Source organism: Chelonia mydas, chromosome 4 (assembly GCF_015237465.2).
Source record: "Chelonia mydas isolate rCheMyd1 chromosome 4, rCheMyd1.pri.v2, whole genome shotgun sequence".
NCBI lineage: Eukaryota > Metazoa > Chordata > Testudines > Cheloniidae > Chelonia > Chelonia mydas.
This window is the reverse complement of record NC_057852.1, coordinates 73,537,494-73,564,464: the sequence shown is the minus strand read 5'-3', so window position 1 is coordinate 73,564,464 and position 26,971 is coordinate 73,537,494. Positions and strand designations below refer to the sequence as shown.

Sequence of the window (26,971 nt, the reverse complement as noted above, 5' to 3'; positions counted from 1 at the left end):
TCTTAAGGGCCAGAGTCTGCCATCCTTTGAGTAGTATTATGCAGATAGTAAATTACTTCTCAGCATGAGTAAGGGTTGTAGGTTCTGGTCCATAAGTTGTAAAATATGATTTATTTTGAGAGGTTTGTGGAATTATTTCAGAATGGTTCCATTATTCTAAAATATGAGCTTTGGTGAGTACTTCCAGTTTAACAAATTCAACCTGATTTCAGAGGCCTGCATTTCAGTATTATAGTATTCAGTTTTTAGCATGCCTATGCAGTATTTTTTCCTAGAATGCTGTTCATTTTTAAAAAATGTAACACTGTATGTTGACATAAATTCTTGTTTCTATTACACAAATGTCAGTAACATCAGAATATGGCCCCTTCTTCACTAAGGCCCCTTTCTGAAGTCTTTACTCAGAGTTGGCAGGGAAAGGATGGTACCCCAACAAAATAAAGTGAGAGACTAGTCTACACACTCTGTGAATACCCTGAAATCCATGGGGATCCAGAAGGAAAAGAGTCAAGAGTCATCCATACAAGGCCCTGCTCCTCTGATCTGGCCCAGCTCTGTAGCTCTACAATGTCCCCATTAGATTCCCATGTCTCCGGCTTTCCTTGGGATCATCCTAAAAGGGGGATTTTCCCAACATAGAGGAGAGAGCTGTGGAAAGGAAATACATCCTTTGGCTGTATTTATAGTGGAATCTCCACTTGGCAAAGATAGGATGATATGCATCCCCCACGTACTCCATCCCTCAGCCCACCCACCTTCTCAACCCATATAACTCCTTGAATCCACAGAACATCCTGTCTAGGATCCATGGAAAAGGCAGCATATTGAGCCCTCTCTATAAGGGTGACAGAGATCTACATATGGAAGGGACCATCCAGGTAGAGATCAGTTGAACATAAATATGCCCCTTGATCTTTACCAAGTCAAAACTTCTTCTGACATCAAAGGACTGTATAATGAAGACTTACTGATGGACTCAATGAAATTTGTACCACATAACCAGCTTGCCATTTAATGTAGCCAACAAAAAACGGTAGGGAAAGAAAGGCCTAGTGGTATTAAGTTCTTCAACTTAAAGCATTAAAATATATACAAAGAGTGAAGCTTTAACACAAAACACAGCATTTATTATGTTCTAATAATTCCACCCTGGAAAAAGCAAGCATACTAGTCGAAGTAATTTATATGCTATCTTTGTTAGGCCTCCATTTGAGTATACATATCTCCTTAATTGGAAAAAGATTTAAGACTTCAGATTAAAGGAACAGTTCAGTTGAAGTACATTTGAGTTAACCACCACTCATTGAAATACCCACCACTCATGTGAAACAAAAATGATGCTTGATAACGCAACTCCCCATATACTATGCATAATATCCATCTCAGGATGTCCATTAAAACAAAATGCAAGGTGAATATGTCGGAGCATTATTTCTTTCCACAATCTAAACTGTGACCATGCTAATTTTTTTAAAAAAAATAATCAAGGCCCAGATGACTCCCCCATTGATACATAAATGGAGGGGAGCCTCTGTTCACAAAACTCCCTCCAGCTGTGAGAAAAAGGTGCTTAGTCACCTCCACAAAACCATCCCCCCATTCGGCTCTGGGACCTGCAGAGGTACTCTAAGGTCCTGGGATTTAACTTGAGCTAGTGCAGAGGCACTGGACACTCACACAGATGGTTTGGACCTCCCCTAGTCTCTGCCGAGTTTAGGGATGGCCTTTTCTGCAAAAGGGACAAACCCTACCCTTACTATGGGATCATTTGGATGTGATGTCTGGAAAAGAGTTCATCCCCCACATCCCCTTCCTGAAGGTGTTTCTACAAGAGGGGATGATGTATATCGAGAGAGCCTTCACTGATGAGAAATGAGTCAGTTAAGAATTGTGCGAAATGTAGTGATACACAAAGACAGAAATATTTAGCAAAAATGATAAATATATATATCTTATAATATGCTCTTTGCTTTATATTTTTAGTATTGGAATTAAAATGTTCATAAGTAAAAGTATTAATGAGATTCCTGTATCTAGAATGTGCATAGTGGATTATTTAGAATATTAAGACAGAGAAGCAAAACGGATGCCTAACTTGATGGATGAATTTCTTACAGTGTTTCAAAACCACGTGTACGTTGAAGGGTTGAAAGAGGCATCATTAATTTTTTTTTAATTGGAACAGGGAGGGACAGTGAGAAAGGTGAATAAACATCATTGGGAGGTGATTCAGCATCACTGAATCTGTCAAAATTATTCGCTGTATGATTTTATTGTAGGCTTTTAAAAAACAAATTGCAAGGTGATTTTGAAAGTTAGTCCTGCCTTTCATTACAGTGGGTGGATGGTAATATTGTCAAGTGGTCTCTGAATGTCAGATTAATGGCTGAGTTGAACAGGAATTTTCCTGACAAAAAAATTGAATGGCAACCTTAGTTACTTGTTTCAAAGGTCAAGGCACTTTAGGTCATACTGCACAATCAGTGTTTACACAGAACTTTTCATTGAGCACAACGGGAAATCTTTTTAACAACTGATGCCATGATCTGGCTTTTATAATTAAGTGTAACTACAGCAAATGTTACCAGGAGGCAATTATATTGGAGCGCATACATATGCCAGGTACATTTGCTCTATATAAGAATGTTTCCACAAAGCAAACAAAAATCACATTTCACTGAACAAACAGAAAAAAATAATTTAAAACTTCTTTTTGCATTCAGAAAGTTATGAGTTTTAGCATGCAATCTTGAAATATTTACTTGATTTAAAAAATTCATAAAACCTTCCTATGTTTTTCCTCTCTTTTGACCATAGTAAGCATAGATAATACAACATCTGAACATTCTTATGCAATAGAACCTGCTTTGTTTTATAGAAACTTACAAATTCTCACAAACTGCACCCTAGGGAGCCAACAAACACTTATTAGCTGAATAGCACTGTTGATGTTATAATTTCCAGGAGAACATTTTGCACTGAAGTCTTCATGTTAATCATCCATTTCAGTGGGAGTAAATCCCCTGTTGCATAATCATGTGGCACACCCAGATGATACTCACAAAGGTAAAGAGTGATACAAAAATACAAATTAATTTTTCTGTAAATACACAGTCTTCCCGTCACACCAGTAAATTGTCTATAACCTTATTCAAAAATGGATATGTTGTCACAGCTTTTACTTGGTTGCACAAGGAATTCAGGGGACATACCCCTCATGCTCCCTACCCCTTGCTCCCCTGCTTCGTCCTGATCTGATTGTGACTCCAGATGTAGGCAGAAGAGTAGGGGCTGTTGCCCCATTTGCCCCACTGCAAACAAGTGAGCATGTTTGGGGTGGTGAGGAGCCCTGGCTCCACCCACCTGTCTGACAGCCAGATCAGCTGGCTCGGAAACTGCTCCATGAAAAGGGATGAGGTAACTTAATCCCCACCAAGAGCAAGAGAGAAGCGGAAGAGGAATTGTCATAATTCATTCTCTGAGATGCTCCTTCAGTGGTGCAGATCTGTGCTGTCCTTTAGTTAAGACAGCCTGACAAGTTACGATTTAAGTCAAAGCATTTTAAAGAATACTTTCACTACCATTCCACGGAAAATCAAAACAGTAGCACATAAACGAATTAGCATGGATTCCCCATAAGAAAGAAAGAAATATGGTCCAGTTCATCTGTGCCTTGAATTTAACCACCTCCTTTACCAACAATATGCCTTTGCTCTTTTCCTCTCCAATAAAATACTTTTAGTGGGTTCACTAGATGGCCTCTTTATAAACTCAAAATATAGAGAAGAACTTGATTTTTCTGTTAATACTTCATGAGGATGAAGCTGGAACAATCAGGGTTATTTTCTTATATCAAATAACCAGAAATGGTTTTGGACAATTATTTTTCCATCTCCTTATTTTCACCTCCATCCGGGTTGAGCCTACAAACCGTACTCATTTGAGTAGTGCTGATGCTTGAGTAGTCCCATTTAAGTCAATGAGACTGCTTCCATAAGGATTACTCACCTGAGCAAAGATTTCAGGCCTCACAGTTATTTAGAACAGCAAGCTGCAACATGTACAACTCATTTCTTACTGGAATCTCTCTTAAGTACACATCAGCATGTTGTGAAATAATGTTACTGCTCAGTAGCAGAATCTCAACTGCTGCTGCTGTTGTTCCCCCTGCATGGAGGGCTCTAAGTGCAGCTCTTGTTTACAACTTTTCTCCCCAAACCATTCCTTGGTGACATGCTCAGTCTTCAGCAGCCCTTGAGATAGTATTCCCAAGGTCTCTCCAACCCCTTGGATCTACAGCTGTGATATTGGGACAGTGACATGCGTTATTTATATCAGTAGGTGGTGTAGTACTTTTTTAATTGCAAATATTTTTGTAAATTTTTAAGAATGGGTTTTACCAAACTCTTACTGAAAAATAGTTTTCTTTATCCTTACCAACTGAAATGAACTGGTTGGGGCTCCCCTCCATCTCCTTAAAGCAAGACCAGATTTTTTTTTAAAAGACCTGCTATAGCTCAAAGATAAATGATGGGCTTGATACAGGAATTACTGGGTGAGACTCTATGGCCTGGGTTATGTAGGAGGTCAGACTAGATGATCATAATGGTCCCTTCTGATCTCCAATTCTAGGAAACTATATATTAAAAAGGAGGAAAATAAATGAATGATAACAATAGTATGAAAAGAGCAGTGTTCATGCCAGGGCAGCTCAAGAGCCTCCCTGATAATTTTATTTCTGTTCTATTTGAACAATATATAGAATAATGATAGCTAGAAACATATCTTATTCTTGTGACATCTCTCCTCAGCACAATATTTCCCCTTAATAGAGCTTTTTGTGTCTCTCCCTTGTTAAATTTATCTTTTATTATACTTCACTGCATTCCATTTATTCATGGATTAATGTTGTTTTGAGTGGGTGGGAAAGACACCTTGCTTAGATTGTTTTATGAATTTCTGTGAAATATAATATTCCTAGAACCTTAAGCAATAACTAAAGGAAGCTACTGGCTCAGGTAAAGATTAGGCCTGTTAACAAGGAAGAAATTGAGCATGAAACTCAAATATATGTAAGGAAGTATGAAAATGCATCCATTATCCGATTATTATTTTAATGAATATATCCCTTAATGTTTAATATGAATAACTTTTTCCCCTTTTATAGTTCCTTAATTACTCAGTCTTTATAGACAATAAAGGCTAATCCAACCCACCATCTAGACTTTTAGGGGAAGATCCTCCCACTGAGATGTGCATGGAAAGAAGTTCTCCTATGCAGAGAATTCCCCCCTCCTGCACTGAAAAGTTCAGCTGCTTGAGCAGCATCATTTCTTTCCTCTCTGGAGCTCTGTGGAGAGCACTCTATGGGTCCAGATACCAGACAGGTGGAGAAAACAGTTTGTGCAGATGAGGACAGGAGTGGTCAGCCCAAGGGCAGGCCTGGGAGGGGATGGAATGTGCATATTGTTTCTCCACCACCAGCCATACAGAGCTGATAATCCATTCTGAGATTGCATTGTCTTTCCAACTGTACTCCCACCAGGAGCAGCCATGCCCAGAGAAAAGGGCCACCATGGGGGCCAGAGTAGCTATGGAGGCACAGGACCTCCATGTGCCTGTATTATGCTGTGGAGAAACCATCTCCCCACCTTTCCCAGATATAACAATGGTGAGGAACTCCATCTCCATGAGAGAGATTTACTCCCCATGATCTCCTTCTAAGTGCTTTATTGTGAGAGGAGGCAATCCAACCTGTTGTGTTTTAGTCACAAGAAGAATTTGTAAAGGAATGCTTCAGATATACATTTAAACACCAGTATACAGAGGCAACAGGACTGCAGAGAGGAGAAAATTCATAATCTTAGACCAGAAGCTCCCATCCAGTGCAGAAAGATCTCCCAAAAGGAAAAAAATGTGTCACCAAATCCAGGGCTGGTGCTTGACCCCACAGAAACTCTTCCACATTAACACTACACAGATGTTGATCTATAGGCATGGAACGGGTGTGCTGGGTTTTAGGCATGTGGGGACTGAGCTAGGGAACAGCTTTGCTTATTGCCATGTGCTCCTCCAACCACAACAACATATTCACATGGGATTCTGCTGGAAACTATACTCTCTGCCCTCTTAAAGTAGGGGAGGACATAAGCAAAGCAGGAGACCATGGTGGCACAGCTCCAGAGGGAGACATTTTATCAGAATGGCTTAGAGGGCAATGCGAAGGAGCAGGTATTCACAGGGATCCACAGGCGTGGTGCTTAATTTTCCTGTAGCTAATCAGGCTCCATGGGACCTGTAGACTAACCTTGTGATCTCAAACCATCTCCCATCCCTAAAAGAAGAACATAGTAGCGATGGCACAAGATTGTCGTCAGTAAGATTTTTCAAGAAATGTTTCTCTTGATATGGATTTTTTGTGGTATTAGTCCATTTATTTAGCCCTTAGGGAGCTGCATAATTGATTATTTCATTTAAAAAAAGAAATGAATATATAATAGAGTTAAAGAAAGAATTACATATTTAACACTTTATTTCTTAGGCTGAACCCTGACGTATCAACACGTAAAATCCTTGGCCTGCTCCACTGATTCTACACTGGGTCTCAGGTCAAAGTTCAAACATCTGCCGTATCTTTGAGAATCTGCCTGTAGATTATAATTCTATTCTTTCCTCTTTTCTGCAAGCACGTTTTTGGGTTGCCTTGCAGGAAAATTTTAAAAATCACCATGGTCAAAATGATGGTATTTCTTACCTCAACTGGCTGCCTAGAGGATTGTTTGGATTCAGTCATCAAACCAAGGTTACTCTTGAACATGAGCCATAAATAGTAATCATAAAAAATAATGAGAGCAGAACTCAGATAAGTCATTGTGAGTAGGAGAACTGGAAGACAAATGTCTAGCCAAACGGAACTCTTCTGTACGGAAACACTAGAGATCTGTGGGTGTTTGAGACCAGTTGTGTGTTTGTTAATGAAAAGGAAAGGAGTGGATTTTTACAATGGAGAGCCCAATATTAGGAGATGGGGAAAATCACATCTTGCTCCAGTAAAATATATCTGGTGAAATCTCTACCAAATGAATTCATACTCAACCACTCCAGATTAATTTACTTAGGTTCTTCTTCTGTGGGTGGGAAGCCTATTACAGGGGATGTTACAAGGAAAGCAACCAGCGGAGGAGCCTCCTGTTGCAGAAAAGGGGATAGCATAACGGAAAAGATCATTGGCAGTTCGGAGTCACAGAGTCTCCAAGGAGCTGCAATTTATGGAGAAATAAGCATTTGCTTATCCTCCATGGGGTCATCTCCCAACCACCCTGTGGAAGGATGTGTAGTAAATTCTGAGATGAACTTTGGAGTTGCCTTTCCACTATCTGGGAGTAGCCTTCATGGGGGACAATCAGATTTAAACTGCCTAAAATGACACTAATTAACTAAAAATAAATTACCAGCCAGATCTAGCTGGGGTAAGTTAGCTTAGCTCCACTGAGGTTTATAAAGCTATGCTGATTTATGCTGGCCAGGGACTGGCCCTTTATTTGTACATTGTCCCCAAGAGGAAAATATGGCCAACTCTTTCTTTTTATATTTTGGTTTCCTATCAGAATGCTGATATTTTAGGACTAGATTGTAGCATTTAACCACAGCACTAAGCAGGAAACGATGTAGAGCCATGCTATCCGAGAGGTCACTTGGGAAGGCCTGTGCTCAGAGAGCATAAAGGCAGATCACATATTGCGCCATCCACTGAGTTGTAGCATTTTGTTCCCCTCTCTGAAGCTGGCTAGTTTCTTCGACTGGTGCTGCAGGGGAAGAAAAACCAGACACTCACCTTTCCAATCACTTTTGGGGATTTGCATTAAAAAGCACAGAGGGAGCAATCCCCACTTGTGTGCTGTAGCAAGCAAAATATTTCCAGGGGCAGCACCTCTGACACAGAACAGTTTCTGTGCTCTTTGTAAAGATAAAAGCAGTGCTATTTCCCCTCTTCACTGCTCCATTGCTTCTACATTGGAACCCAGGTCACGAAGACCCAGGTCATATAGGGGGAAATAGTGGAAGCTGTGGCCTCATTGCTGATAGCCATGATAGGGATTTCCCTGACTAAAAATGCAGGGACTAGGAGTATGGTTTTCAGGCTACGGGTGTTAAGAGGAGAAGAACCCTTGAGAGGAGGCTGAGATATGGAGCTTCTTGGGCACAGAGCTCTTTGGAGGGGCACAGGAGGATTTTGGAGCAAGGAAACTGCTGGCTGTTTGTTTCTACTGTGCTTGGGGAAACAGGACATTGTGTACATTCTTTGATTCATATTAACATTTTCTTCTCCTACCCTGTAAGGCCATGAATATTGGCTAGCCCCTCAGGCCAAAGGGGCAACAATATCATACTTGTCTCTCTTCACCATAACATATGCTTCCAAATGGGATTACTCTATATAATAACTTTTACTGATTAAAAGCTAAAATGAATTTCATAGTTTCCCAATTACTGCATCAGAAATACTTTAATAGGATTTCAGTTTCTTACCTCTCCTGTGTCGTAATCACAAAAGTTAAAGAGTAGCGACTACTTTTATTCTAAGAGTTACAAATACTTCCACAATGGAGAGTCGCTTAAAGCCTTCTGGGAATCATTTCCAGCAAGCTACATAAAGAATATCTGGTCAGGCTACAGTCAGAGGAAGTTTAGTAAGTGTTAACACCCTACAAATATCTAACAATGTGTCTGAGTTGCATGCATGACTGAGGGGAAAGCAGACTTATTTGTGTGTGAGGGTAAAGTAACATTTTAAATATTTAAGCAAGCACAGCGCACTGCTAGCTTAATTGTTGTAATATAAGCGCTTAATTTAACAAGTCAGTTGGTTCTTTTCTTATAGGTTTATCATAAATAAGTTTTCCCCACGGTCTTTTTCCCCCCCCTCTGTTTTTTAACTGACTGAACACACTGCTTTAGCCTGTACAAGTAAAGTTTTCCTAAGTCTTTTTCTTGAAAAAACATTTAAAACCTGTTTATAGTAAATCTTTTAAAGTCTCGCCTCATGGATGATGCTGTGGCTAGCAAATGCTTTACTAATTCTGAACCCGAATAAATGAAAGAGCCTCAAATAGCTACAAGTGCTTCAGTGTGTGATTTAAAAAGTCAGAGGTGTCCCATTCAAAATACCCAAATTAAGGGCAAAATTCTCCTTAGTGTGGAGAGCTATATAAAGTTCATGAAGAACTCTCATTGATATCCCTGGGATGTCTGCAAGTGGATAAAAGGCAGTACAGTCAACAGACATTCAGACTGTGGTAAAAATAACAACAAACCCAAACACCCCAAAAAACAAAACAAACAAAAAACCTACAACATGACTCAGAGGAGAATTTTGCCTTTGAAAGAACAAAAAGGCATAATTCGCACTTTTCTATGTTGATCTTTTTAATGCAAGCAACTTTATATACCCTCCAGGAGGATGAATTTATTTCTATTAAAAAGTATTGGTAATTACTCAAAGCCTATGCAGTGTAGTTATCAAACTGAATGGAAAGGAAGAACAATAAAATGGTATTATTTTGAGTGTTTGGTTCAAAATGAAAGCTGACCCCCCTGTCTGTAACGCCACACTCCCAGCCCTTGCACTCCTGGTGTTTCTTAAGACCAAAAATAAATATGATCTTTGTCAAATTGTCACACTAAAAAAGGAAGTGAAGATATCCTGTTGACACAGTGGCAGAATGTCATGCTGCAGTACCGGAGAAGCAGGTACATGTGTAGTATGCAGATCTGTGTCCTGCAAAGCTGGAATGAAAGAATGGAGATAGCAATGGAAGTAGCATGCTTAGTCTCCATAAAGAATGAGGAAACAGGTACTTAGGCACTGCTCTAAAGCCCACTGAAGTCTATGGAGAGACTCCTATTGATTTGAGTGGGATTTGGATCCGGCTCTTACTGTCCTCTGCAGATAACCCATACCAATGGTATGCTCTCCAGAAGACAGTTGTTCAACTTGTCCACCCAATCAGAAATAAGATTGTGTCCAAGAAGCTACAAGAGAACTAGGACATGTAATAAGTAAAGGGTGGAGGGAGGGGATTTCCCTGGGGGAAGTGAGTTAAACTCAAAATTCATCCCTGCATCAGTTGCCATTTTTAAAAAAGTACATGGAAGGGAGGATGGAGAGCCAATGTATTTTTGGCCAGATATCAGTATGGGAGATAATGCTGGTGAGACAAGCAATAATGCCTATGCAACTTTACCATTTTTGGAGAAGGCAAAACAAATAGAATAGCATGGCTCCTGGAGAAACTTTGCTGGCAGATAGGACACTGAGTCTGAAGAGTAATGCAGAACAAGTGACTCACTGAAGTGCCAGCATTTTTGGGTATTAATTTCCTTTCAGATGCTCAGGCTCAGATGCCTAGGTTGTATCAACTACCCTATCTGCATGTTTGTGTATCTTCGGGAACTTCTCAAGGTCCCTTCTAGAGCTGGGTAAAAGTTAATTTTCTCATCCCTCACACGTTCTTGAGATTTCATAAATTTTCCTTTTCTGCCTTGGGATAAATATGAGACCACCCCAGAATAGCCAATAGCCCAGAGGTTAGTGCATTCACCAGGGCACTACATAATTCAGACGATGATTTGAACATGGGCCTCTGCTCCCCACTTCCCAGGCCAGCAGTGTCCTAGCCACTGTGCTGTTGGCTATCCTGGGGTCAGGGTTTCACTGTGTGTGTGTGTGTGTGTGTGTGTGTGTGTAAATACAAACTTCAAAACAAAACTCCAAAATTACAGTCACAATGAGGACAAATCATGGATACAAAAAGAAATCAGTCAAACCCACCCAGCCTTGACTCTTTTTCCTCAAAAGTAGAAGGCTAATTTGGTATCCTAGCACCACCCCCATGCCGACCACCACTCCACCAAACTCATTTATATTTTTTTCCTCTGCCATTGCCAGCAATTGACTGAGTGCACAGATAGTGTGGGCTAGAGGTTGAGGTAAGCCGTTCTGTGCCTAAAATCAGGCTGAACAGCAGCTTTGACACAGAGTAGAAAACCATTGCATTAACTAACAACTGCCAGCTTCTCAAAGAAAATATGCTGCAAATGTCTGACCTCCCGTATCGAGGAAGATGCCGAATCCTATGGTGTGTGAAAATGTCCAAGAGCCAGTTGTTCATAAGTCTGGCTGCACAACAGTGGGACTTGCAGCTTTGAGAACATCAGCTCCCAGCTGTGGATGATAAAGGAGCAGAATAATAAAATGTGTTCCATTGTCTTCTCTGATGCAGAGCAGGCTTCCTGGCAGCAGCCTCTCTCTGTGTTTTCCTTGAAAGTTACCTCTGGCATACCAAATACCATGAAATATCTGCCACTGTGTATCCTTGTCAAGGTTCCTTCCCCACTCTGAACTCTAGGATACAGATGTGGGGACCTGCATGAAAGACCCCCTAAGCTTATTCTTACCAGCTTAGGTTAAAAACTTCCTCAAGGTACAAACTTTGCCTTGTCCTTGAACCCTATGCTGCCGCCACCAAGCATGTTAAACAAAGAACATGCAAAGAGCCCACTTGGAATCGTCTTCCCCCCAAAATATCCCCCCAAGCCCTACTCCAGCTGCAGCTGCTAAATGTTTACAATGTCAAAAAAGTCCCTATCTTTTGTACTGCCTGCAACCATTGTGACATCATCCATGGGTGAAAATAGTCATTGATAGAGTGAAAGTCATCTCCCCCTTAATCCATGCATTTAAGACCTGAAACCCCTGATATCACAGACTGCCCACAATAAAAGATCAAAATATATATAACAATGGACTCAAAGGACAATCTTGCCTTACCCCAGTATGTATCTGTATAGCCTCTCTCCTTCGCCCATTTACTAAAGGAATACATAGTGCATGAAATCTGTACAAAATCTGTAGCCAGTTAAGAAACTGTGAGGGTATACCAGACTGAGACAGGACCAATCATAAGTAAGTTTTCCCTTGATCAAAAGCTTTGGCCTGATCCGAGGCCAAAACATAACCCTACCATTCTCACAATCACCATGTTCACCCATGTCATAAATATAAAGGGAAGGGTAAACCCCTTTAAAATCCCTCCTGGCCAGAGGAAAAATCCTCTCACCTGTAAAGGGTTAAGAAGCTAAAGGTAACCTCGCTGGCACCTGACCAAAATGATCAATGAGGAGACAAGATACTTTCAAAAGCTGGGAGGAGGGAGAGAAACAAAGGGTCTTTGTCTGTCTATATGCTGCTTTTGCTGGGGATAGACCAGGAATGGAGTCTTAGAACTTTAGTAGGTAATCTAGCTAGGTATGTGTTAGATTATGATTTCTTTAAATGGCTGAGAAAAGAATTGTGCTGAATAGAATGACTATTTCTACCTGTGTGTCTTTTTTGTAACTTAAAGTTTTGCCTAGAGGGATTCTCTATGTTTTGAATCTAATTACCCTGTAAGGTATCTACCATCCTGATTTTACAGGGGTGATTCCTTTACCTCTATTTACTTCTATTTCTATTAAAAGTCTTCTTGTAAGAAAACTGATTGCTTTTTCATTGTTCTCAGATCCAAGGGTTTGGGTCTGTGGTCACCTATGCAAATTGGTGAGGATTTTTACCAAATCTTTCCGAGGAAGTGGGGTGCAAGGGTTGGGAGGATTTTGGGGGGAAAGACGTGTCCAAACTACGTTTCCCAGTAAACCCAGTTAGAGTTTGGTGGTGGCAGTGGATATCCCAAGGACAAAGGATAAAATTAATTTGTACCTTGGGGAAGTTTTAACCTAAGCTGGTAAAAGTAAGCTTAGGAGGTTTTCATGCAGATCCCCACATCTGTACCCTAGAGTTCAGAGTGGGGGAGGAACCTTGACAACCCATTTTCAAATACTTTCCACAATTTACACAAGTTCTGCCATTGTATGACTTTCAACTGCATTAGATTGACTGGGTTGCAATAATTTCCCTGCTATTTTCCCCTACCCTCTTGGGTTGAATGGAAGTCAAAACTTTATAATCCATGTTCAAAAGAGGAATACGCCTCCGATTCTTGATAGCTGAAGATCCCCTTTTTTTGGAAGAAAAACAAAAAGACAAACAAACCCTTTCCTCAGCTTCTGACTCTGATGGTAACATAGATGGTAATACAATGATACCTCACTCCAAAATAACAGAAACCAGTAATAATACCCTTCCCAGCCAAAGTTCTGATAATGCTTAAGTATAAAACAGTAACCCTGCACCATCATAAGTATCAGGCCCTATGAATCAAAAAGGTCACCTTCTTGTTAACTGGCTCATTATTATCAACGAGAGGGCCTCCTGAGTCCCCAGATTCCCTGACAGTTCCTTCTCAGGTTAATCAAACTCTATAACCCTTGCATTCTTTTCCCCAAATAAATGCACTTGTTACATCTCTCTCTGCTCTTCCTTGTCCGCAACAGCACCTAATACAGAAAAACGATTATCTGTTGAAACAGATAACGCTGTGTGATTCAGGTAGTGGCAGCCACCTTCACTCTCCTTGGATCCCCTCATTCCCTGTCTGATTTCAAGAAAAACTCTCCCATTTCTGAAGTTGAGCACATCAAAATCGGCTTCCCAACTATAGAGTCTGCCATACATGTAGCCTGCCAGTTCCTCCCAGGAGACTGGAATTCCTAAAAAAACAATTATGCCTGTGGATGTTCCTTCCCCAGTTTCTTTTTTCCCCTCCCCATCTCTGACTGCCTGCCCACATTACCAGTGCTCATGTCCCCATCTGTGTCATCCTGACTCTTAATGGTTCCCATTCTCTCATTTCTTCCCAGTCCTGTATCAGTAAAGAACAAGGTAAGTCCTTCCCCCAAAAGCAGAAAGGCCCTGCCATTTCAAATGGGGCCTTCATTAATCTTTGCAGGGCTGCTTGGAATCCTCTAATGGTTGGCGTCAGGAAAGATACTTGTGAGACTGGGAATGACCTCTTCCCCTATTGTGCCATGCCTCTGGGAACTACCTATAAACATGTCCACTTTCCCCACACATATTACCCAGAAGCTCAAGCCTGGTCAGCTGTGACTGCTGCATAGGACTTCTTCCTAGGTGACCTCTCAGAAGATCCAGACCTGGAAATATACACTTCAAGTCCTCTTAGTTTGTCACTATTTCCTCAATTGCTCACTCATGACAGATCTTTTGCCCCCTCATTAGCACTGGGTTCCTCTTTGTTTTGAAGAAAAACAAAAGACGCCACTTTAGATTCTAAAAAAAAAAAATTGCTAATAGTAGTAGCAGATGGGCCATATGCAGTGGTGAGCTGGAGCCGGTTCACACCGGTTTGCTAGAACCGGTTGTTAAATTTAGAAGCCCTTTTAGAACTGGTTGTTCCGCGAGGGACAACCGGTTCTAAAAGGGCTTCTAAATTTAACCGGCCAAAAGTGGCACCTTAGGCGCCGACTCCACAGGTGCTCCAACCCTGGAGCACCCAAGGGGAAAATTTGATGCTTGCAGAGCACCCACCAGCAGCTCCCCGCCCCACCCCCGGCCCCAGCTCACCTCACCTCCGCCCCGCTCTGCTTCTCCGCCCCCCCTCCCCCCGGTTTCCCACGAATCAGCTGTTCACGCGGGAAGCCGGGGTGGGCTAAGAAGCAAGCGACGGCTTCCCGCTCAGGCCCAGGGAAGCAGAGCGGAGGTGAGGTCAGGCGGGGGGGGGGAGGGCAGGGGGCGCGAGGAGGGCCACCCGTGCCGCAGCAGTAACCCGGGGGGGGGGGCACGCGCGCAGGGGAACCGCTTCCCGCCCCAGCTCATCTCCGCCACCCTGGGCCTGAGTGGGAAGCCATGGCCTGCTTCTCAGCCCTCCCTGGCTTCCCGCCGAACAGCTGATTCGCGGGAAGCCGGGGGGGGCAGGTGTGGAGAAGCAGAGCAGGGCAGTGGGTTCAGGGGAGGAGGCGGAGCAGAGGTGAGCTGGGGCCGGGCACAGGGAGCTGCCTGTGGGTGCTCTGCACCCACCAAATTTTCCCTATGGGTGCTCCAGCCCCGGAGCACCCAGGAAGTCGGTGCCTAAGGCGCCACTTTTGATGTGATCAGTGGGGGAGCGGCCTCTCCCCCTGTTCCCCCCAGCTACACTCCCCTGCCCCTAGGAGCCAGAGGGACCTGCCGGATGCTTCCTGGGAGCTGCCCCAGGTAAGCACCGCTGGGACTCCCCACCTCGCCCCCCGGCAGGTGCCTCTGGCTCTTAGGAGTGGGGTGGGCACCCACTACGGTGGCCCACGAGACCCTCCTGCCTGGTTCTGGGGGCAGTCAGGGGACAGGGGAGGGGGGTGGATGGGGCAGGGGTCCCGGGGGGCGGGGGTGGGCAACGACCCCCTCGAGGGGTGAGGAGGGAACCCGTTGTTAAGATTTTGGCAGCTCATCACTGGCCATATGCCACTGTAGGTAACCTCCCCTTCCCTCCCCTCCACAAACTTATCAAGCTCAGTCTTGAAACAAGTTAGGTTTTTTTGCCCAGACTGCTCCCCTTGGAAGACTATTCAAGAATTTCACTCTTTTGATGGTTAGAAACCTTTGTCTAATTTCAAGCCCAAAGTTGTTGATGGCCAGTTTAAACCCATTTGTTCTTGTGCCAATATGGGCCCTTAACTTAAATAACTCCTATTCATAGACGGTACATTACTCCTGCATAGCAAGTAGTTCTGTATACTTGTAAAATATGTCTTTATTGAAATGAGCATACAAAGTGCATTATAGGGATTCCTGCTCTGTTGCCACATCTACTGGAATTTCTATTTTTTTTTAAATTATAATAATAATAATTATTATTATTACAAACATTGGCCCCAATCCTGAAAATACATGCACATGAGTCACATTAATTATGTGACTAGTCTCATTGAACTCAACCCAGTGATATCTACTCAGGTCCTTCAAGTTACTCAGATACGTAAATGTTTACAGAATTAGGGACTATGTTTGTAAAATAGATCTCACACAGTAACTACAGTTGTTTCTATCTACACATCAGGTTTTATTTCATACACCACATCCAATACTATGGCATAGGAGTTCTTAAACTGAGTGTTATTACACTACAATTTCTGACATTTTAATGGCAACTACTAGGTCTCTGATATAGGTATATCCCAAATTAAAAAGAATATTATCCTTCATGTCCAGTACACACAGCCTAGTCACCATCATTGTGCTCTATTTCCTTTGTCATTTCAGCAACTCTTCACAAAATGCAACAAGGCTCAAGAATATTTTTCTTGCAGTGGTATCATGGAAACTCAGCTACCCCTTACGTTACTATTCCTTCTGGAAGGAATTCTGAGACAAAAGGCATTTAGGTATTTTTAGCTCCCTAATGTTCAAAATGCTGCTGGACAATCCTCTTTCTGGAGTTTGGATTTTTTCTTGCACAATTGACTTTCTCTTACGAATGGACTGCATATTGTCTGCTTCATCTCCACAAATAACACCAGATCCTCCTGTCACTATTCCTGCCTCCCCTTTCTTTCAGGTTCAGAGCTATACTGAACTAGAAATAACTACTTAGCAAATGGGAATTTCTGAAGTAAATAAAACAAAACAAAACTGAAAAGTCCAATTTATTTATGTCACAGTTCAGGACACCTGCATCTGTATTCCCCCTCTATGGTTTACCAAGGGTATCCTTTCTAAGGCTTCTGGCTCCGCAGTCATCACCTCTTCTGGCTACCCAGTCATCACCTCTCTTGAATGGAGATACAGGTCTCTCTCTCTTCTGACCAGCGTATGTTCAGACTGCACAGTTCAGGCTGCACTGTAAATTCCCCAGCAAGTCAGACTGCCTGAGCAACCTGCTTTGCTTTTCTCCTCAGAGGCTATAAGCAGCATAATTGCTCACAGTTATAAGTTACCAGCTTTTCCTAAGCAAGCACATTCACTCTTAAGGTGAAAGTATTACAGAGAAAACATATTAAAAACAATAAAAACTTACATGCATTTTACATTTGCATGATACATTTGCATTTTAATATAGTGAACTTGTAAGATACTTAAACTTAATTCGGTAAGGTTTTCCAGTATATTGCAGGAAATTGCTATATCTGTCACAATTTATTTTTGATTTTAACAAGTAGGAAATATGCTGTCAACAACACAAGGGCATCTGCTAAAGTGTACCCTGCTCACTGGCAAAAATTCAAAACCAAATATAAATTAATCTAAAAGTCAGAGATGGTATAACTTGAACCTTCCTATCACCCCATGACATAAGAGTTACACCATTTTAACCTTAACTCAGAGGACCAAATTTAGAGGCAATGAATAAAGAGGGTATAAGTTACACATTAGTAAGGGATCTAGTCTAGCTAAGAGGTGGGAAGACTGTGTATATTCCATCATTTTAGATTCTTTTACATGAATTTAGACTCGCCTCTGCATTTGGCCTTTTGCACTTTGATATATAATTTATCTTATAAATATAATTTAGAGCTATAAAACTATATTTGTAATACTGGAAAAAGCCAAAGCTATATTATTTGTATATTTAAACAGAAAAACTATAGTAAAAAATATATCAACACTTAGCATAAATTGTTAATATTTTAAACATACAGTATAATATAAAAATAGGTGGCCAAGGTAGATATTAATTAAAAACATGCATTATAAATGAATGAATTTGATTTAGTGAAATACATTTTGACACAGCAGTTGTTTCTTGTCAGTTCAATGACTTACTCTGGGGATATTTCTCCTAGCTGTAATGTACATGATTTACATGATTCAAATAATAATCTGTTTATACACAGAGATGTTTTTTGTCTGAATGCATGCAAAGTTTTATAGGAGCTATAGTTTTGAGGTTTCATAGTTTTGAGCCATCAGTGGTGGATTTTAAAGCTGGTTATGTTACAGAATGTCATGTGTGGTAAAACAAGACAGAAAAATAAGAGTTTAATCACAAATGTAATGTAGAAATAAAATGAACACTATGACACGAGGTCTAATCTTAACTATGCGTAGGTAATGTGTCTACTTCAAATAAAATGTTGTGGTCTCTCCTTTAACACACTCCTTGAACCCCTCAAAGATAAAAGTTAATCAAATAATTGTGACACGGAGTGTTTGTGGAGCATTTGTGTACAATGCTGCCCAAGGGAAACACGAGGAAGAGGTGGAGGCACGGAAGTGTTGAGAATTATGGCAAACTGTGTTAAAAGGATTTAACTAGTGTGATGTATGAACACTGTATGGTTAGAGTACACAATAAGTGGTTTGTCTCAGACATTCCTTTCAGCTGCTAACTCAGACTTACATTATAACTGAGCAATGTTTAGGTATACACACTTAGACAAGTAGTAATTAGGTCACTGAATGGTGAAGGGGACAAAGCCCATGGATTTTCTCACACATCAGGAAGTAATTAAAAAAATTTCCTTGACTGAGACTCAGAAGATTTCAATGTTTGGGAGAGAAGGGTTACCTAGAAGAAAATTTTGAACATATACTGTAAGATTAAAAGACCTTTCCAATTCTCTGTGGTTGATGTGAATAGCCTGTTGTCTTTCTTGCATCTGATTAAGTCAACATACTAAAAAGGCTAAGAAACTTTTAAAAGTAGAAATGGGTTGAAGCCACATAATTCAGATGCCAGAATGGAGTTTGAACACCTAAAGTCCCTGGTGGTTCAGTCCATCATAATGAAAGGATCTACTTGTGAAATTTGGATCTGTGTTCAAATTTCCATTTTCCTATTGTTCAAGGCTGTTAGGTTTTGGGAAAGGCTACTCTCAAACACTTGATTTTGGGTGGGAAGGAGGGAGTTAGCATGCAGAGTTCAAAATCATGAGAACTCCATCAGCTCCTTAGAAGGAAATTTAGAGAACAGTTCAGCATTGGGGGGGGGGGAGGATTTGGAGGGTTCAGTTCTCTGGTTGGAAATCCCAGCAGGAATTCTACTACTATTCCTTCTAGCAGCTCCTGGGGCATGCTGGAGCAGTAACTCCACTGCCCTCACAGAGGGTACCACATGCTCCTAGATTCACCTCCAGCCAGTTCTGGAACAAGGGGGTGGGGGGAGGGAGCCATGACAGGAACATGCCCCCACGCATACTTTGCACCTCCCCACTTACCTTCAGAAAGTTAACACCTGCAGTGCACAGAGAGAGTAGGGGCTGTTTACTCCCATGGGATTCCAGACTGCTACTAGGCATGGTTTGTATGTGTAGCTCTTTGTGCTCTCCCTCAACTTAGCCACCTGCTGACCAATCAGCCAGAATCTGGCCCTGGGTTAATATTTCCACTGTCTGGCCATGACACGGATTGTTATACCACTGATTCTGTGTGAACAGCTACTTGGACTGAATTATACAGGAACCTTCCTAAAGCTACAATTTTGATACACACGGGGCTTTTTTTGTTTGTTTTTTTTAACAAAGAGCTGTGGGGATAGGGAGGCAGGTATGTAGGAACATTATCACAGTCTGATAGTGATTTGGTAGCTAATCTCAATAGTTTTTCTTCTGGTCTTGCACCTGCTTCAAAACAAAAATGTCTTCTCAAACCAACTATGGCCTTAGTCCTGCAAAGAGACCTGCTGGATTCCACCTGTATACCACCACCTGATTGTGGCCTAAATTGTTTCTGAGCAATTTAGATCCAGGAAAAATAAAAGAGCATATAAGGCACTATTTCAAAATTACACTACAACTTGACAAGATTTAAATCAATGGGCCTGTACTCTTCATAGTAAAGAGAGGGTGAGGTTTTCAAAAGCACCCAAGGGAGTTAGGCATCCAACTTCCTTAGGCACTTTTGAAAATCTCCCTCTCCAACTATTTGGCCATATGTTTTCAGGAGGATCCACATAAATAACTGTCAGTCTAGATCGGCTTGATTGAGATGAGTGCTGATCCCCTTTGGCTGACTGATATAATGGAACCTACTATTTTTCTCATCTCATATAATTTGTGTAGGATATTGGTATTTGGTGCATCACACGTATTTTAAAAACTTTGCAGTAGATTTATGGGTTGTTGTTCTGTTTGTTTTTCTAGTTGGATATACAATGAACGATCTAATTTTTGAATGGCAAGAAAAGGGAGCTGTACAGGTAGCAGAAGGGCTCACTCTACCACAGTTTCTGTTGAAAGAAGAGAAAGATTTATGTTATTGCACCAAACATTACAATACAGGTAGGAGAGTTTCTTAGTCCATTACAACTGGAAAGACAGCTGCTGCTATTTTCTGTTGTTTTAAATGCATAACTTAACTCATCTGAAGCTTATAACACTACAACACACACAGAATACCATGCCCTTAAAGTATTAACATAATGAAACAAAACGGTTGCCTCATGGTTGAAAAGATTTCTAAATGTTCTTATAAAAGTTTATTTAGGAAAGACGGACATCTGAAATACATCAGTTATGCAGAGACGGGTCAGCCAGGCTTCATTGTTCTGCAAAAGGGCAGAACCTTGCACCTGTGTGGAGCCGCATTAACTTCAGTGGGGCTTCACATGGGCAAAGGAGTCTTCCTGCATAGAGTCCTTGGCAGCATTGGGGCCTTATACTGCATCACCTCCAGAATTATTTGAAAGATGTGTCCCAGTGGTTAAATCTGTATATAGGAAATACTAGGCATTGCTTTTTCAATAATAAAAGTATAATCGTCATTCTTATTTATTATTTGTCACTGTATAAAAATGTGACTGTCCAATTCTCAATCCACAAGTACAGTCTTTATTAAAAATACACAGAGCAAAAGCTAAACCCCCCAGGATTCCACCCTCACCATTTTTTTTATTTTGTTTAAAAAAAACCAAAAACCAACCACCCTCTGGTGCTCCCAATCATTACTCTTTATTCAATAAGGTTTGTCCAGTACATTGCAGGAAATTGCCATGTGTTACCATTTATTTTTTATTTTAACAAGTAGGAAATATGCTGTCAGCAGACTTTATTCCTCACCCTCACAAGTTCCAGCTTGCGTCCCTCGACTGTACTCCTATAGACAACACCACTATGCTTTTAGTAAATAAAGTATTATTGACCTTGTTATTATTAATGGGGAAACTGGAAGAAAACATAACCTGCTGAGGCCCAAATGTGGGATTCAATGGCTGACAAAGACTTCGAGTCTTTGAGGTCCACGAAAAAATTATTCATGCAGGAAACAAACTATTGTGGGATTCAATTCCTTTAGAGAGAGAGAGAGAGAGAGAGTGTGTGTGTGTCGGGCGGAGCCCTAACACCTTTGCTTTCCTCTTCTTTATTTGTGATGGAAATAATTTTGAACAATTAATGTGAGAGAACACCCAATTTGTGTGGGATGTAGTTAATTTTGGGACATGAATCATGTCCGTTCAAATGATGGACTTCTGAGAAGTATGGCACAAAATTAGGGATAATATTTCGGGCACCTAAATATGTTGACTGTTACTTAACGGTTCCTTGGAGGAAGGGGTGGAGTGGGGGCAGGCCTGGGGCGGTGGGAGGTGGAGCACACCCCCACCTCCCGGGTAGAGAGGAAGTCAGTACCTATCCATTCTAGGCTGAGGAGCAGCCCATAGGCAACTGTGGGGAGACTGCATTATATCAGGAGGCACACTATTCCCCAGCACAGGCAGAACCCGGGCAGCACAAAGATAACTTAAAAAGTCACCTTTGTGTCCACTCCCCCCAGCCTGTGCCTTCAGGATACGCCTCTCAGGAGGTCCACCTTGCAGTCTAGCCTGGAGGCTTTAGTTTGTTTTCCAGTCTTCATCCTGGGGTTAATTCCATAAGATTGGAAGGTTTTTTTGTGGAGGATGGGGGAGGCTGTTTTAGACCTTCCATCTTTTGTCTTTTTTAAAGTTGGCATCATGATTATCCACTGTTGTGTGGGCAATAACAGTCACTGGCAAGAGAATGCAATAACCCGAGTTTTTCATTTCCATTCATTATGTTATGCTAATATGTGATTGCTTATGTGCAGTTTGCGCTTAAGGACTCCTTGTTTATCTAGGGCACTCGTAATGTGAACCTGTACACTGATACTCCATCAAAAAGATAGTATGAGGAGAAATAATTGATCATCATTTTTGAAAACTGAAGCCTCTCACCCAAGCATACATCAGAATAGATTAAAAGGGTTATTCAAAAAAGATGCTTCACAACTGCAGATAGCATTTGCTAAAAGTGCCCAGCTATCATTTCAATATAGATGTAGTTTCAACACAAGGTATGAAGCTCTTTTCTGAGGCCTGGTCTACACTAAAAAGTTAGGTTGAAGGAAGCCGCCTTAAGTCGACCTATTAATGTATGTGTCTACACTAACGGGTCCTTTTTGCTGACCTAAGTTGCCTCTAATGTCAACTTCTATAATCCACTTCTGCGAGAGGCGTAGTGATAATTTGATTTTCATGGGTCGACTGTGAGGTAGTGCACATGCAGTGTTGTGTAATTCGACTTAATTGGCCTCCACAATGCTCATCTGTGACCACTCTGGAGATCATTCTCAACTCTGCTGCACTGCAGACAGTTATACAGGAAACAGCCCCTCCCCTGCTAAAGGCCCAGGAATTTTTGATTTCCCATTTCCTGTACTATCAACTTTGGGAACATGCCAGCTTGAGCACAGCTGATCATGGAGACTACATGCCCCAAATGTGCTCCAGCCTAGTCTGCACAGGAGGTGGTGGATCTCATCCCTGTGTGGGGAGAAAAGTCTGTGCAGGCAGAGCTCCGATCCAGCAGAAGAAACGCTGACATCTATGCAACGATCACTAGTGGAATGGGGGAGAAGGGCTACGCGAGGGCCTCCCACCAGTGCCGTGTGAAAATAAAAGAACTTCGCCAAGTGTAGCAGAAGGCAAGGGAGGTGAACAGTCGTTCTGGTGCTGAACCCCACACATGCCGGGTCTACAATGAGCTGCATGTAATTCTCTTGGATGACCCTACCAGCACTGCCACAAGCAACGTGGACACCTCACAGCTGTGAGAGTCTAGGGACAACAAGGAGGACGATATGGTAGATGAGGAGGAGGAGGAGGAGGAGGAGAATGGATCCATTCTCCCCGAGAGCCAGGAAATATTTTTAACCTTGGAGCCCTGTGGGTCGCAGGACATTACAGTGGCTGACCGTGATGCCAGGTAAGGCACCTCTGGTGAGTATACAGTTACAATCAAAGTCCAGTTAAACTTGAGCGGGTACACACATTCGGTGGATTGCACGTTTATTCTGAAGAAAAAGTGAGGTACTGTGGTTCTCTGCTTACAAGAGGCCGTTCCAGAAAAGACTGTTTATGTGAACTGGGGTAGCCCGGGATATCTCTAGGAAACTTTCATGGAGATACTACGCAATCCTTTGATGAAGGTTTCTGCTCAGGGCAGTCTTATTTCTTCCACCAGGGTAGGACACTTTCCCATGCAACTCCTGAATTAATTCTGCTGGCATTATTCCAGTACACAGCATAGCAGCATAAGGACCGGGTCTATACCCAGACACTTGCAGCATCTACTTCCTTTCTGCCTCTATTATCCTCAGGAGACTGATATCACATAGGGTTGCCTAGGGGAAACAGGGAAAGTTCTTGTTAAAAGTACTCTTACAAAGGAAAAAAAAAAGGGCATGTAGACCTACCCCACCTCTGCACATTCCGGATTGCCAGACCACACGGGCACTAATGTGCCTTTACTGTGCTTGGCATGGGTCGCCAAGTAGTTTAAAGTGGCTGATAGGGGACTGTGGCCCCTCATGAGAGATTCCACAATTTGGGAGTGAAAATGATCCCCCTCCCGCCATTCGTAAACAGCTTCCTGTGGTGCTATGGGGAAGGGCCATTGTTCGACTAGATACCTTTGCTCCTGACATGAGCCTTCCATAAACTTCATTAAAAGTGAGATCACCCATGAGCCGGGGGGGCCTACTCACCAGGGTTGGAGCAGCAAAACGGCACAGTGAACGGTTACGGGTTCTGATTATGTAATGGCTTGCACCTAGTGTAATAAGGGTTGGGGTTTTTTATGAAAACGGCCTTGCTATGGAAACATTTTATTCATGTAAAATGGCTCCTTTATTTTTTCCCCATGACTGACAGCTGGAAATGTGTCCTTCGGCATGTCATCAACACCTGAAAGCAGACTTTCACTGATTAGAAGGAGGAGAAAGAGAACGTGGGAGGACATGTTCACCAAGATAACGAACGCCTCTGGGATAGCTGACACAGAGCTGAGAGCATGGAGGATTTCGCTGTCCAAGAAGTTAGACATGGACATGGAGAGCAGGAAAGCTTCCAATGAGCAAGAGCGTGTGGTGCAGGATGAGATGCTTCAGATTATGAGGGACTAAGCAGACATGTTGAGGCGTCTGGTTGAACAGAAGCAGGAGGGTCGAGTCCCTCTGCAGACTCTGGTGGACAGCCAGCCAGCATTGTTTGGCACAGAATCACCCTCCCCAAAGCGTTCCATGAGGTGTGGGCGAAAAGTCCATTATCCCTTTCACTTAACTCAGGGGGAGGGTACAAGGAACAGAAGGCACCCATTCCCAGTCCTCTGATGGTCTGGAATGAGGTGTTACGTTACACAGATGAAAATGTTTCTCTCGTTCCAACTTTACAACCCCTTTTCCCCAAGGTTACCTTTTTTTTTTTCTGTTCTCCCTTTTTACTTTGTTTGTTAAATAAAGTAAATGGATCTGAGAAATAATTGTTCTTTACTGAGTAGAAGCAGTGGGCTTGGGCTGAGAATTGGCTTTACAGGGACAGTGATACAAGCCAGGTGAAGGTTTAGGAAAGCACAGTGCAGACAAGCAGCTTGCCTTACTGTGACTCATTATTGAAACGGCTTTTCAAAGCCTTGTGGATACACAGAATCCCCTTGCTGTGCTCTTCTTATTGCCCTGGTGTCTGGCTGCTCAAAAATGGCTGCCATGAGATCTGTCTCACCTGCCCACCCCTGCGGAAAATTTCCCCACATATATTATGGAGCACACAGCAGACAGCTATAACCATGGAGATGTTCTCTTCACTGAGGTCCAACCTTGTTAGTAAACTCCTCCAGCGCCTTTTGAAAATACCAAAGGCACATTCAACCACCATTCTGCACTTGCTGAGCCTATAGTTGAACCATTCCTTACCGCTGTTCAGATGGCTGGTGTAGGGATTCATGAGCCATGGGAGCAAGGGGTAGGCTGGGTCCACCAGGGTAACTATAGCATCTCAAAGTTGTCAATGTTCATTTTGTGGTCTGGAAAGAAAGTCCCAGATTGCAGCTTTTTGAACAGACCCAAGTCCCTAAAGACTCACACGTCATGAACCTTTCTTGCCCATCCTACGTTGATGTTGGTGAAATGTCCCCTATGATCCACCAGGGCCTGCAACACCATTGAAAAGTATCCCTTTCAGTTTATGTACTCTTTGGCAAGGTGGCCTGGTGTCAAGATGAGGATATGCGTGACATCTATCGCCCTACCACAATTAGGAAACCCCATTATGGCCAAACCACCCACTATGTCCTGCACATTTCCCAGACTCACTACTCCTTGTAGCAAAAGTTGATTAATGGCCCTGCACACTTGGAGCACAGCAGCTCCCACGGTTGACTTACCTACTCCAAATTGATTCCCCACTGACCGGTAACTGTCTGGCGTTGCAAGCATCCGAATAGCGATCGCCACTCACTTCTCCACTGTCAGAGCAGCTCTCATTTTTGTGTTGCTGAACTGCAGGGCGGGGGAAAGTTCTGCACAAAGTTCATGGAAGGTGGCCTTCCACATTCAAAAGTTCTGCAGCCACTGCTCGTCATCCCATACCTGCAAAATGATGTGTTTGTTTCATTGGACCAGAAACAACGCTCAGAGTGAGCTGCTCTGTGACTGCCAGCAACAACTGTGAATTGTTTTTTTCAGAGGCTTAGAGCAGGGCTGCTTGCAGGACATCGCTATGTTTGTGCAGCGGACCCTACTTTGGCTCTGGAAATACTGCAGGAGAAGGCACGAGGTGTTTGAAATGCTCACAGCAATAGCGCACAACTAAGGCGGTGCCATGCTTCTGGGGTATGCACAGCAGTTTTAAGGTGCAAAACCCACTGGGTTATTTTCTGTTGAGCACAGTGCATCATAGGATGCCGACGCAATGTTCCCATTTTCCCCTGAGACAATGTTTTGGTCCCATAAGGCATTGCACAAACTTCCCAAAACACACTGCGGCAAGTTGCACTTTGGGATAGCTACCCACGATGCACCGCTTTGTGCACTGATGCAGGCACTGCTAGTGAAGATGCACTCCATCGAGACAATGAGCATGGTGTGACCATGCACAATCGACTTAATTCAGAGGCTCAAGGTCAAATTAGATAAAGTCGACTTAACTTTGTAGTGTAGACAAGGCCTAGGTTTGCTGTAAATAACACAATCAGGAGACAATCTGTGAGATGTATTAACATTAACTGGTGATGTTTCAGCATGGTACGTGGAAGCAGACTTGTCCGAGTCTCCTGGGTGCTCCATGTGTAACAGAAAATTTACCCCTCTTAAGTATAGATACTTCAGGACATTTGCGAACTTGCAACTGCTTCCAAATATAGGAACATAACAATTCCAAAAACAGACGATAACAATGGCCTGTCTCATCCTGTTTCCAACAGTGCTACCATCACTCAGCATCATCCCTGCTCACTCCCCTTTGGGTCCACATGGCACTGCTGCCAGCGATATGCAAAATTCCCATTCATTGCTCCACAAAACATATGATGCCAACACAGGCATAATAACCAGAAAATTACTAGTTCAGTTCCCACCCACTTTTGCAACCTACAGAGATGGTTCTGCCTTCCTCACATTAACTCGTCCATAATACACTATCTACAGCACACATGCGTCCTCCCTTCGTGGTCACATAAAAACATGCAAACTTAACACTGACCACAGACAAGTTCCAACTACTGAAAAAAAATGAATAAAACACACCATACTTCCTTATCACACACTACAAACAAAAATGTCCCCAAATTGTAAACCTCACTACAAACTGTTTCCATT

At 42.4% G+C, this 26,971-nt stretch overlaps 1 protein-coding gene across 2 annotated transcripts in view; it reads left to right on the top strand.

Annotated features, from left to right (window-relative positions):
- The window catches only part of GLRA3 (glycine receptor alpha 3), a 132,707-nt gene that overhangs the window by 80,450 nt on the left and 25,286 nt on the right, over window positions 1–26,971 (top strand). For both annotated transcript variants that reach the window (XM_043546009.1, XM_027829306.3), the window contains exon 6: window positions 20,008–20,145. In XM_043546009.1, the coding sequence (XP_043401944.1) occupies window positions 20,008–20,145 (138 nt within the window). The remainder of the gene's footprint in view (window positions 1–20,007; window positions 20,146–26,971) is intronic.